The sequence below is a fragment of the Balaenoptera ricei genome, chromosome 2 (genome assembly GCF_028023285.1).
Source record: "Balaenoptera ricei isolate mBalRic1 chromosome 2, mBalRic1.hap2, whole genome shotgun sequence".
In the NCBI taxonomy this organism is placed as follows: Eukaryota; Metazoa; Chordata; class Mammalia; order Artiodactyla; family Balaenopteridae; genus Balaenoptera; species Balaenoptera ricei.
In genome coordinates this window covers 16,927,203-16,939,209 of record NC_082640.1, presented here as the reverse complement: position 1 = coordinate 16,939,209, position 12,007 = coordinate 16,927,203, and the positions used below count along the sequence as shown (strand labels likewise).

Sequence of the window (12,007 nt, the reverse complement as noted above, 5' to 3'; positions counted from 1 at the left end):
TCACTTATCTTGGGATTTTAATTCCTGTGTGTTTTTTTATGAGACTGCCCAGCTCTTTGTAATTTTGGCTGTACCTTCACGTTCTCATCCCTTATGTGCTCATCCTTTGCGTCTTACTTTACAGAGTGCCCCACTGGTCCAGACATTATTCCAATTGTAGCAGGTGTGGTTGCTGGAATTGTTCTTATTGGCCTTGCATTGCTGCTGATTTGGAAGCTTTTAATGATCATTCATGACAGAAGGGAATTTGCCAAATTTGAAAAGGAAAAAATGAATGCCAAATGGGACACGGTAAGTTGGAAATCATCTAAAAAGGAGGGTGATTCATAAAGCAAATGTAACACTTCTAAGACTTATTAGCGCTAAAGCTGATTATTAAAGTCCTTTAAACATTTTATTCCCCCCAAAATTTATTATTCAGAAAACTGGCATTTAGTGAAAAATAGAAAAGTATATCTTTTAAGTATATCCCATTAAAACAAAACAATTATAAGAATGTTTCTTCTGGTTACTGTGGTCAATGTTTTTATTTCCTTAATAATTTTAATCTTAAATCTGCTCTTCTGCCTTTTTTTTTCTCATGTCAAATAGAATCCTAAGTAATAGAAAGCTATTCAGTAGAAAGCTTTTTCTCTTTTTCTTTTCCCCCAACAAAGAAACCTAAGCAGAAAGCAGCCAGACTCAAAAGGCTACATACTGTATGATTCCACTTATGTGACAGTCTGGAAAAGGTAAAACTCTAGAGGCAGAAATGAGATCCAGTGGTTTGCAGGGGCTGGAGCTGGGGGAAGGGGCCCGAGGGATCTTGAGATGATCTTCATTGTGGGTGTGTTTATACATTTGAGAATTCATGGAACTATGTACTTAAAAAGGGTATTTTTATTCTCTGTAATTTTACAACTTAATAAACCTGGCTTTATAAAAATTTAGAAGCTGTAAGTGATGAAAGTTGATGCCAGCATTTAGTGCTTTGAAGCGTGGGGTGAGAGGCCGCGGTGGCCAAGCGTTGGCCTTCGTGTATTCATCTTTTGATACAAAAAAGCAGTGGCAATCTTCAGTATTGTTAAATTGTAAATGAATTTTAGTCATTTGCATTTTACTACAATTTGCTTGGGTTTTTTTAAAAAATTAATTTTGGAAGTGTAAAAATAGTAAAAATTCTCTTTTATAGTGTTTAAACACTATACATGTCAGCTTTTTTCTGATGAAATCATTAGAAACTATTTCTTTTACTTTAGCAAGAAAATCCGATTTACAAGAGTCCTATTAATAATTTCAAGAATCCAAACTATGGACGTAAAGCTGGTCTCTAAGTTGCCGTTCGTATTTTCTTTCATTTTCTGTCTTTGCATGTGAAATTTATCCTTTTTACTGCACTGTGTGTCCTTTATCACTATTGCTGCCTTTTTTGTTTTTTTAAGTCTGGCTTTATTTATATGGCTATACTATGGCTTCTCTTTTTGTGTGTTAATACAGAGTTAGTGTTTAGAGGGGCTTTGGATTAAGCTTTATGGTATAGAAGCAGCAGCTGTGTTGTAGTGAAAAGAGAATGTGCTTTGTGATCAGAGAGACCTGGGTTGAGTCCCAGCTCTTGCACTTAGTAAGTAGAATGGCACTGGGTCACTTCCCAGAGCTTTAACATGGAGTCAGTAGTGATACTGTTTGGTGTGGTTGTTCTTGGCTAATGACTGTAGTGTATGATAGCAGCCTGTCAGTTACAATCCTTACTAGAGTCCTTTGCTTTAGGTAGTATTATTATCCTTATAATAATATAACAAATTATTATATGTAAGTTTTAGGGTGAAACAATGAAAAGCGAACATGAAAACTAAAGCTCAAAATAGAATAAATGTAACCTGGTATAACATTTGTATAATATATAACTACAGTGTCATCATTATTGATTCTAGAAATATTTTGAAAATCTTTAGTTCTTGACTGTAATTTAAAATTCCTTTAAAAATCAGAACCTTTTATTTATATATATTTCTTCTTCTTAGTTATTGAATAATTCTAATATTCAAAGTTAACACTGAACTTTTTTTGAAAGGTAACAAAGACTTTAAAGAGAAAAATCCTATTATAGTTTTAAATAAAAACTTAGTTGAAAATTTCATAGTGGTAATAAAGCTTGGTTAACGTATTCTCTAAGCTAGGGTAAGTTATTTTGGTGAGTGTATGCTTTACCTGGATGACAAATTTATCATTTTCTCTTTTAGCAGTAGCGGACAGGCTTCTTCCTTGTAACTGAATTTTCATGAAGTGCTTCTAGCATGTTTTAATATAATTATGTAAGCCCCTAAAACTCTCCGATAAAAAGATTGTGATTAGAACCAGTTCTCCTGACTGCTGATCCAGAACTCTTCTTTCCTTTCCTAACTACTTTTATTCTTATTTCACATATTGGAAAACTGAGGCACAGAAGGGTTCAGTAACTTGGCTAAGTTCGCAGGGCTAGTTAGTGGAAGAGCTGAGATTCAAACCCAGGCCCCTGGGCTCCAGGGTCCAGGTTCTTAACCACTACCTTGTATTAGTAGCAGTCAGTGTCTTCGGGAGACGCTGTTACCTGGTTAGGAAGAGGGAGATCACTCTTTACAGAAAATGACAGTTTTTGATATTTCTGGTTAACTTAATGGTGTTAGTGTTACTCTAGCACTACTGTTTTGGGCAGACATTGTAACTGGGAGATCACTTTGTTACCTAGAAACCAACACTGCAGATTTGCTTATTTACTCTGCTGAGAAGTGTACTTATAATAACAAGGTGTTAAAGTACAGGAATGTTTAATATTTTTAAGAGATACAGGAAGTACCGATAACATTAGAAACCATTGTCAGATTTTTCTTTTATTTCTAAGCAGATTTTAAGACTTTTGAAATGGCAAAGTTAAATTTGATGGCAGAAAATTATTGTCAGGTTCATATATGGGTAGTTTGGTACGTTTTCCTGTTAGTATGAGATTTGATACATTCTTTTCTTTCTCACTTAATGCTTTACAGAACGTCATTTTTAGAAGGAAACTGATTTGCTGATTTCCCTCCCTCCCTCCCTCCCTGTCAAAAACAATCAAATATTGACACTTTCTTACGGTTACTTCTTATATGAGAAAAATTTCTATATCTCCTATTGAAAGGAGAAATTTTCACCTTTGCTGTATGTTAAATTGTGCTTTGAAGGAAATTATCAATAATTAATAGTGAAACTTAATGTTTTCATTGTTAAGTCAATTTTTGGCTACAGTATTACTTCTTCAGCCAATATAAGCATTTTGAGCAATTCAAGCTGTGAAAGTTTTGTAAAAATTTCTTTATTCATTAGTGAAATCCAGGCAAATTAATGGCTACAGGTTATTTTGAGATGTTTTCTCAAGAAAAATTAAAGTAGAAATAAACAATAGAAATTAATGAATGAGCATTAAGAAATTAAAACAAATCATGGCTTATAAAGCACTTTTCCAATATGGGACCAAGGTTGCCAGTCAGTTAATTATATCATTAACATATTTCAGATAATAGGCACTCTGATTATTTCAGCACATAAGACCACTTATGTAGGTACATTAAAGAAATCAGATCGTCAGCTTTGTAATTGTTACAGCTGTTAAGCACACTAAATGTGGGCTGCTAATCCCCACGGTTGTGCACTGCATTTCTAATACACTACAGAAATGATGCTGTCACCACAGTGTCCGCCCTTCCAGAGGGAGCACACGGATGACGTTTACTGAGAACAGAGGACGTAACTGCTGAACATAACCCTGTTCTCTTGATTTAAATAGGCTTTGCTTTTTGTTGGGATGGGGAGGGGTTGCACTCTGAACATGGGAACTAATCTGCATTATTTTAGCTTACCTTCATTTAAGGTGATGCCCAACGCAGATAATTTAATTTTACCTCTAACCTTGCATGTTAAAATTTTGTTTGGATGGACTTTGAAATAATAAGTATAAATGTTTGTGAATATGAAATGGCAAACTTTTCTCCAAAGGTAAGTTCTGCCATATAAATCGTACTTTGGATTCATCTATAACTTAGGTGTTTTGTTGTTGTTGTTGTTCTCCATTTTTTGTTGTTGTTGTTACCTCCCTTACAATTTTTAAGTATTAAACATTAGATTTATCTAATGCATTAGTTTAAAGAAACAATTAAATGGTAATTTATTTTCCTAGCATATTTGAAAGAATGGTCAGTCCTAGCCTCATATAATAGGAAGGTGGAAATAAAGAATGTAACTTACTTGTACTGATCACTCATTAGCAATGTAGTCGCCAGGATCCAGACTCCGGTCTCCATTATGAAATGTCTGCTACAATGTCTGTATAATCATATTTTAGCTCCAGTTGGGATTAGAGCTCAGAGTTTGATATCCTATGTGACTTTTTATCATCCAGATTATATGATGTTTGCCTCTGAGGGATCCTGAGTTCCTCCATGTTTCAGAAATGACTGGTCAAATTGTGTTTTGTGGGGTGGGGCTAAGGCACATTGTCACGTTTCAGTTGGTATCCAGGCTCACTGCTAAGCTGAAGTCATAGTGGTTTATTTGGTGTCTCTCAAGACCCAGCCCTTATATGTTTCATTTTCCCTCAGTGATTTCCTGTCTGCAAGATAAATTCAGTCTTTTTAGCATGGCACACAGGACCTTTCGTGATCTGGCGCTGTCTTCTTTCTTGTCTCCTTTCCCTTCCCCACTCCTCAAAACATACACATGCACCCTTAAAAACTTCTGAACTATGTATATTTCTACCTAACTGTGCCATTCTTTTCCCAGCACCTTGACTGCATGTGTATGTGTGTCTATATACCTTTCAATGTTTTATCTACAGTTTCATTTTGACAATATCCCTGATCTTCTCAGAGTCAATCCCTTTTTTCTTATACTGTTCCCTTTTTATGTACATAATTCTCTTTTGTACTATTTCAGAGCGCCTTAATTTATCTTCATGTTTGTCATCCACCAAACTGTACCCTCCTAGGAGGCAGAAATTGTGGCAATGAAAACTATATCCAAATATAACCTGCAGTGAAGTGTGAATAAAATTTAAAAGCAAAAATTACTGTTTAGATGCTTCCTATATTTTTTGAAATCACCTCAAATGGTTCTATAGTAAGATATAAAACTAAACAGCATTTCAAAATCTTAATTTTTGCCTAAAATTTTAAATGTTTTAAGTTTTTCTTTAATATTTGTTTCATTTGTACTCACTGTTATTTCCTCTGAGATAGGAATATTTGGCCATATTTCTCATTTGACTTTCAAGCAGGAGAAAGAATGCTGTAGCAGATATTTAAATGTATCACTTAGCATAAGAGAATTTTTTAAGAAAATGATAGCATGGGGATGTATGTTATTTTCCTGTTTTAAAACATCAGTGTCAGTAAAGTTTTGGATATTGAAAAATCTCTTGTGTTTATGGCTTGGAGTCATTTACTGGGCTTGATTTCAGTACTCTTTAGTAAAATACAGTATTAACAATAAAATAAAACATTTCATCAGTACGATATTGAAGAATAGCAGTTATTTCATGAAGAATGGAAATTATTTTTGTCTAAGCAAATGCGGCAGTGTGATGCCTTGGTGGAGGTACTGTGCCCGCAGTGACACTGTGACAGTCTTACCCCAGAACTCTCCGCAACTTTTGTGGCAGAGCCTCAGAAGAATATCTCCCTCAGAGAGATGAAAGCCAAGGAGTCTGTTCATTATCATGCACCTTTGTGCACAGTAAAGGGTTACGAATCAGGCAGTTGATGGCAGAAGAATTCCTCAAGTTCAAAATTAGTTTCAAGACAGGCATTCAAAACCAGTTTAAAAGAGAGAAGCCGTTAACAGCACATCCTCCAGTGGAGGAATGGCTCAGAAAGGAAATAATGCCAGAGGACAGGGGTACCTTTAGACTTTGTAGGGCAAAGCCTTCATTTTCAACTTCTGTGTAAACTTTTTAATGCCTTTTAAAAAATTCAGTGTGATACCTGGACAGATAAAATGGAAATGACTTCTGAAAACGATCTTTACTTTTAATATTGTCTTATAAATAATGTTATATGACTTCAGTAGAGCGACTGATAACTTTTCTCTTTTTTTTAGGGTGAAAATCCTATTTATAAGAGTGCTGTGACAACTGTTGTCAACCCGAAGTATGAGGGAAAATGAGCGCTGCCTTTGCGTATCCACAACACTGAGTGCAAAGTAGTAATTCCACAGCCACAGCAAGGTAGTTTCAGGGCAGTGTTGCTGTGGTTCTCTCATGGGCAGGTTCTGAAAGTGTACAATATGTATAATTTGAAAATTTTTTAATTATTTTGAAAATAATGTTATAATCAATGCCAGGGACTGACAGAAGACTTGAGACAGGATGGTTTTCCTTATCATCTAAGGTTGCATTGTGCCTTTTTGACCTTTTCCTCCTGGACTGTTGAAATCCAGCTCTTAGTGGATTAAGTGATATTTCTAGAGTGATTGAAAGGGCAGTAGTTAAAGTAATGAGTATGATGAGAGTTTCTGTTAATCAAGTATTAAAACTGATTTCTCGCTTTGCAGATATGTCACTTTTCAGTTATACAGAATCCAAAGTGAATGTCCTTCTAGCTAGTTTAGAATTGTTTTAAATTTATTATTTTGTTATTTTCCTTATTAGACATGACTGATGACATGATATATCTGAAAGATGAGTATGTTGGGAGTTACTCGTGTGAAATAATGAACTATTTGATCTACAAAGGCCATGGGAAAAGTCAGAGTTAGGAAGGGAAAACATAGCTTTAAAACCTGTGTGCCATTTTAAGAGTTACTTAATCTTGGTAACTTTTATGCCTTCTTTTTTTAAATTCAAGCCTTGGATAGAAGTATTGGGGAATTTTCTGCAAAAAAAAAAGTCCTTGATTTATATAAAGGCCTTAATTTACATAGTATTTGCTGAATTGGGGACCTCTGGGTGAATTTATTTTATTTTATTCATTTTATTTTGTTTAAAGCCTGGTGCTTTTTATCACCTCTTCTAATCATTTAATGTATTTGTTTGCAATTTTGGGTAAGACTTTTTTTTATCAGTACTTTTTCATTGATGTTTTAGCTGTACATTTGCCTTTTTAATGACCATGTGAAATTGTACTATGGCTTATGCAACAGCCATCAATTAAGCAATTCTTAATTTCAATTAGTGCTGTAACAGACCAGTGTATATTTACTTCTCACTGTTTGAATTTCCTGTTTGGTTTCATAGTAGTCACATTCTTATTTTAAGTGCCTTTTAATTTTAACAGTTCACTTTTTACAGTGCTATTTACTGAAGTTATTTATTAAATAAAAATGCCTAAAATATTTAAATTGGATGTTTGGGTTTTATATATTTTGTCAGTTTGTGTGCCTAAAATTTTTATAGCTTAGAGAGATTGACAGAAAATTCCTGGTCATTGGGTATTTTACTTAGACTAAAAGAGAGAAGGAAAGAAGGAAGGGAAGGAAGGAGGAGAGAGATGGTAGAATAAAATTTCAGACTGTCTTTGGGCTCTCTATATAATACTGGATAAATCCCCTTCTCTCCACCCCCTTCTCTTCCCTCCCTAGGAGATAGGTTTCATCCCTATATTAAGCAGAATTGACTCTTTATGAACATCCTCATAGAGCTATTAACTAGAAGCTGGAAATTATATCATTTTATTTAAGATATAGACAGGGAATTGTTACGTTTCTGATAAGTAAGTTTTTATTTTCATTTGGCTTTGGTTTATTTATGTTAGAAAATATATGTATCCATAAAAAATACTTGTGTGAAGCTTATTGAAAGAAATATATCCCTTCCTGGAACGATACAATAAGTGTCAGAGATTTGGGGAGAGGATTGTGGTAAAAGTTTCAACTTTACCAGCCTCTCACATTTGCAGTGCCCCTCCCATTTTTAAAAATTGGTATCTTTTTTACCTGTTCCACTTAAATGTATTTCCTAGCTTAGACTAAATCATCTTTCAGTTGAGAATTATACATCTTTATGAGAAAAATTACCTCTTTCACGAACTATCCATTTCACCTGTTTCATTTTCCATTCCCACCACCCACACTGCCGCTTGGTTCAACGCATTTCCTTACACCTGAGGCATAACCAGATGAACTGAATTCCATATTTCTGCTCCACAAGTTTGCTTTTATAATGAGATTTTTTTATAAATAGGAACAGAGCCTATTTTCTGTTATATTCAATACATGATTCTTTTTCCTGGCATATGTTTTTGATGCTGAAATATGGTGAATTTTAAATTTTATATTATAATTTATAAATAGATTTTCTGACTATAAAAATCCTTTTATTTGGAAGCTGGAGGAATTGTATAGAATTTATTTCTCACGCTGACCATAACAGCATTGGCATTTGAATAATTTTAGGCTTAAAACTGGCAGTTTCAAAACACAGTCTAAGAGATTGATAATTAGCTTTGAAACCACATAGAACTTTGTCACTAAAATATTTTTTATTTTCCTAGCAAATAGTACATTTTGACCTCCAGTGAAGTGCTTTCCAAAAATTAATGAGTCCTGAAAGAAAATAACAGTTGTAAATTTTTTTTTCATTCAAACTCTTTATTTTGAAAATTGATGAAATGTTAGGTATCATGTGTAAGTGTCAACAGTGGCATATTTTGCAGTGATTCTCTGACATTTTACAAAGTTTTCTTACTCTTTTGCAGAGGATAACTTTATAAATTCTTTGATAAACACGCCCAGATAAGACCTTGAGCCACAAGAACAGTTCATCATACTAGTTAAAAAGCACTGTGGTCAACTTCTGATTTTGGAATTGTCTTTTTCCCCCTCCACTGTTGCTCACTAGAGTTTGAGAGGTAACCTTATTGAATAGAGGCCATTTGTCTTTGTTTTTTTGCCTGTGTCCTTGAAAACTTAAGTTATTTCTGACCTACTAAGTTCATAGGAGTTCAGAAACAGCAAGTATCTCCAGGACTCTTCTGGAGCCTATAGAGACAGTTCACTGGCTCTCTGTACAGCTCTCATGTCCCAGGATTCTCCTGAGAATTTAGGCCGATGTGGAAGTGGCTTCTGAGTGAGTGATCCATGGGAGCAGATTTTGAGGCTGGATTAGATTAGATAGCCCATTAAGCCTCCACCACTGTGAGGATGGTAAGTCGTCATACATATCAAAATGTACAAAATGCTAGGGTGAATCACAAGACAAATATTAGTTAAATCCACAGGTAGTAACTATCTTTTTATTTAATTTCCTTCTACAATCTAAGTCTTCACTGAATTTTAACTGTGTTAAGATCTTACATGAATTTTTCAAGGGTATAGAGTTTCCATGAAAGGTATTTAGTGGTATTTCATTTAATTTTACTTGTATTCTACCTACTCTGGGTTTTTGGTCTCAGGACTAATTCTAAAATAGACTGGTATATTAAACAAGAGTTAATTAAGGATCACTTTGTGAGAGGAAACACTATTCTGAATATTTAAATCCCATAATTTTATTCAATACTGTAATAGTTTATAGAACTGTTAGAAGACAGCATTGTCTTCAATTTAATGTGTAGTAGGTGATATGTTGTTGATGTTACTTATTGATAACAATGTTATGTTAATGTTGCTTACTGATCAGAATTTTTCCTGGGCGATAGACCAACATTCGGGTCTCCTTCAGTAGCTAAGTAACTGGCCCCTCAGCAACCATTTTAAAACATGGATTTGATTATATTGTCCCAACGCCCCCATTTCCAGCTCCACTTTCACATCCTCAATCCTACCACACGTCCTTTGTAGTTGATGTTTCTGTCTTATCCCTAGATTTGATAGCTCCAAGAATATAGGACCCGGTGTGTTTTGATTCATCATTGAATCCCTGGAACAACGTCTGTCATAAAGTAGGTGACTGTAAGTATTTGTTGAATAGGTGGGATTCATTTCCCTAAGTTACCGCTACTACCTACCTAGCAGCATTTGCAGTGATACACTCTGCCTTCCTGCCAGTTCTTATAAACTCTGTACTCCAAGGTCAGTCCTTCCACTTATATCTTCAGTACCATCCCCTCTTGACTATTAAAACAGTGTGCTTCCCCTTTCCTGCATTATTGATTTCCCTCTCTCTTCTAGATCATTCCCATCACTAACAAATATGCGAGTTATCATCTGTTCTCTATTCCGTTTTACATCTCAGATGAGTTGTCTAATGCATACACACATGGGCAGTTGATTTTCAACAAGGGTGCCAAGCCTATTCAATGAACAAAAAAGTCTTCAACAGATGATTCTGGCTAACTGGATTTTCACATGCAAAAGAATGAAATTGGACCACCCCATCTCACACCACATAAAAAAATTAGCTCAAAATGGATCGATGACCCAAGAGCTAATACCATAAGATTCTTAGAAGGAAACATGGTAAATCTTCATGACCTTGGGTTTGGCCACAGATTCTTAAACGTGATACCACAAGGATGAGCAACAAAAGAAAAAAATGTATGAATTGGGCTTCATCAAAATTTAAAACTTGTGCATTAAAGGACACTTTATTAAGAAAGTGATAAAATGTACAGAATGGGAGCAAATATTTGTAAATTAAATATCTGATAAGAAATTAATATATAGAATATATAAAGAACTACAACTCAACAACAACAAGACAAACTAAATTATAAATGGGCAAAGGACTTGAGTAGACATTTCTCCAAAGAAGATACAGAAATGCCCAACAAGCACATGAAAAGATACTCTACATAATTAGCCATCAGGGAAATGCAAATGAAAACCACAGTGAAATACCACTTCACACCTACTAGGATGGCAGTAATTTAAAAAAAGTGGAAAGTAACAAGTGTTGGTGAGAATGTAGAAAATTTAGAAGTCTTGTACATTGCTGGTGGAACGGATACTTATATACCAATACTTATTGCAGCATTATTCACATTAGCCAAAAGGTAGAAACAACCCAAGTGTCCATCAGCAGATAAATGGGTACCCAAAATGTGGCATATACAACCAATGGAATATTACTTAGCCATAGAAAGGAAGGAAGCTCTAATACATGCTGTGACAGGGATGAACCTTGAAAACATGTTAAGTGAAATAAATCAGACATAAAAGGACAAATATTGTATGACTAATTATAGGAAATATCCTTACTAGGCAAATTCATACAGACAAAATAGGTGAGAAGTTACCTGGGGCTGGAAGGGATTGGAAAGGGGGAGCTATTGCTCATGGTTACAGAGTTTCTATTTGGGGTGATGAAAAATTTTGGAAATAGTGGTGATGGTTGCACAACATTGCAAATGTAATTTTTTTCTTTGTAACTTTTTAAAAACTTCTTTTCCTAACTTTATTGAGATATAATTGATATGACATCGTGTAAGTTTAAGGTGTACAACAATGATTTTATCCATTCATATGCTGTAAAATGACCACCAGAATAAGGGTATTTAACACATCCATCACCTCACGTAGTTAAAATTTCTTATGTAATCTGGTGAGAACTTCTAAAACCTACTCTCTTAGCAACTTTGAAATATACAGTGCAGTATTGTTAACCACAGTCAACAGGCTGTACATCACTAGAACTTCATCTTACAACTGTAAAGTTTGTGCCCTTTCACCATCTTCACCCATTTACCCCACCCCCAGCCTATGGCAACCACAGTCTGTTCTCTGTTGCTATGGGTTCAGTTTTCTTAGATTCCACATGAGTGAGATCATACAGTATTTGTCCTTCTTTGACTTATTTAACTTAGTATAATGCCCTCCAGGTTGATTTATTTTGTGGCAAGATTTCTTTTTTCATGGCTGAATAATATCCCATCATATATATATGCCACATTTTCTTTATCCATTCATCTGTTGGTGGATGCTTAGGTTATTTCAACGTCTTAGCTATTGGTAAATAATGCTGCAATGAAAATAGGGGTGCACATATCTTTTCAGATTAATATTTTAGTATCCTTTGGATACATAACCAGAAGTGAAATTGCTGAATCATATGATAATTCTTAATTTTTTGAGGAACCTCCATACT

At 34.6% G+C, this 12,007-nt stretch overlaps 1 protein-coding gene across 2 annotated transcripts in view; it reads left to right on the top strand.

Moving 5' to 3' along the window:
• Nucleotides 1-7,323, top strand: part of ITGB1 (integrin subunit beta 1) — a 43,158-nt gene extending 35,835 nt beyond the window's left edge. Inside the window, exons 15-17 of one of the 2 annotated variants that reach the window (XM_059911370.1) lie at nt 125-291; nt 1,239-1,319; nt 6,085-7,323. In XM_059911370.1, the coding sequence (XP_059767353.1) occupies nt 125-291; nt 1,239-1,313 (242 nt within the window). In that variant the 3' untranslated portion in view covers nt 1,314-1,319; nt 6,085-7,323. The remainder of the gene's footprint in view (nt 1-124; nt 292-1,238; nt 1,320-6,084) is intronic. The other variant, XM_059911378.1, reaches the window with a different exon arrangement.
• The last annotated feature ends 4,684 nt before the right edge of the window (nt 7,324-12,007 follow it).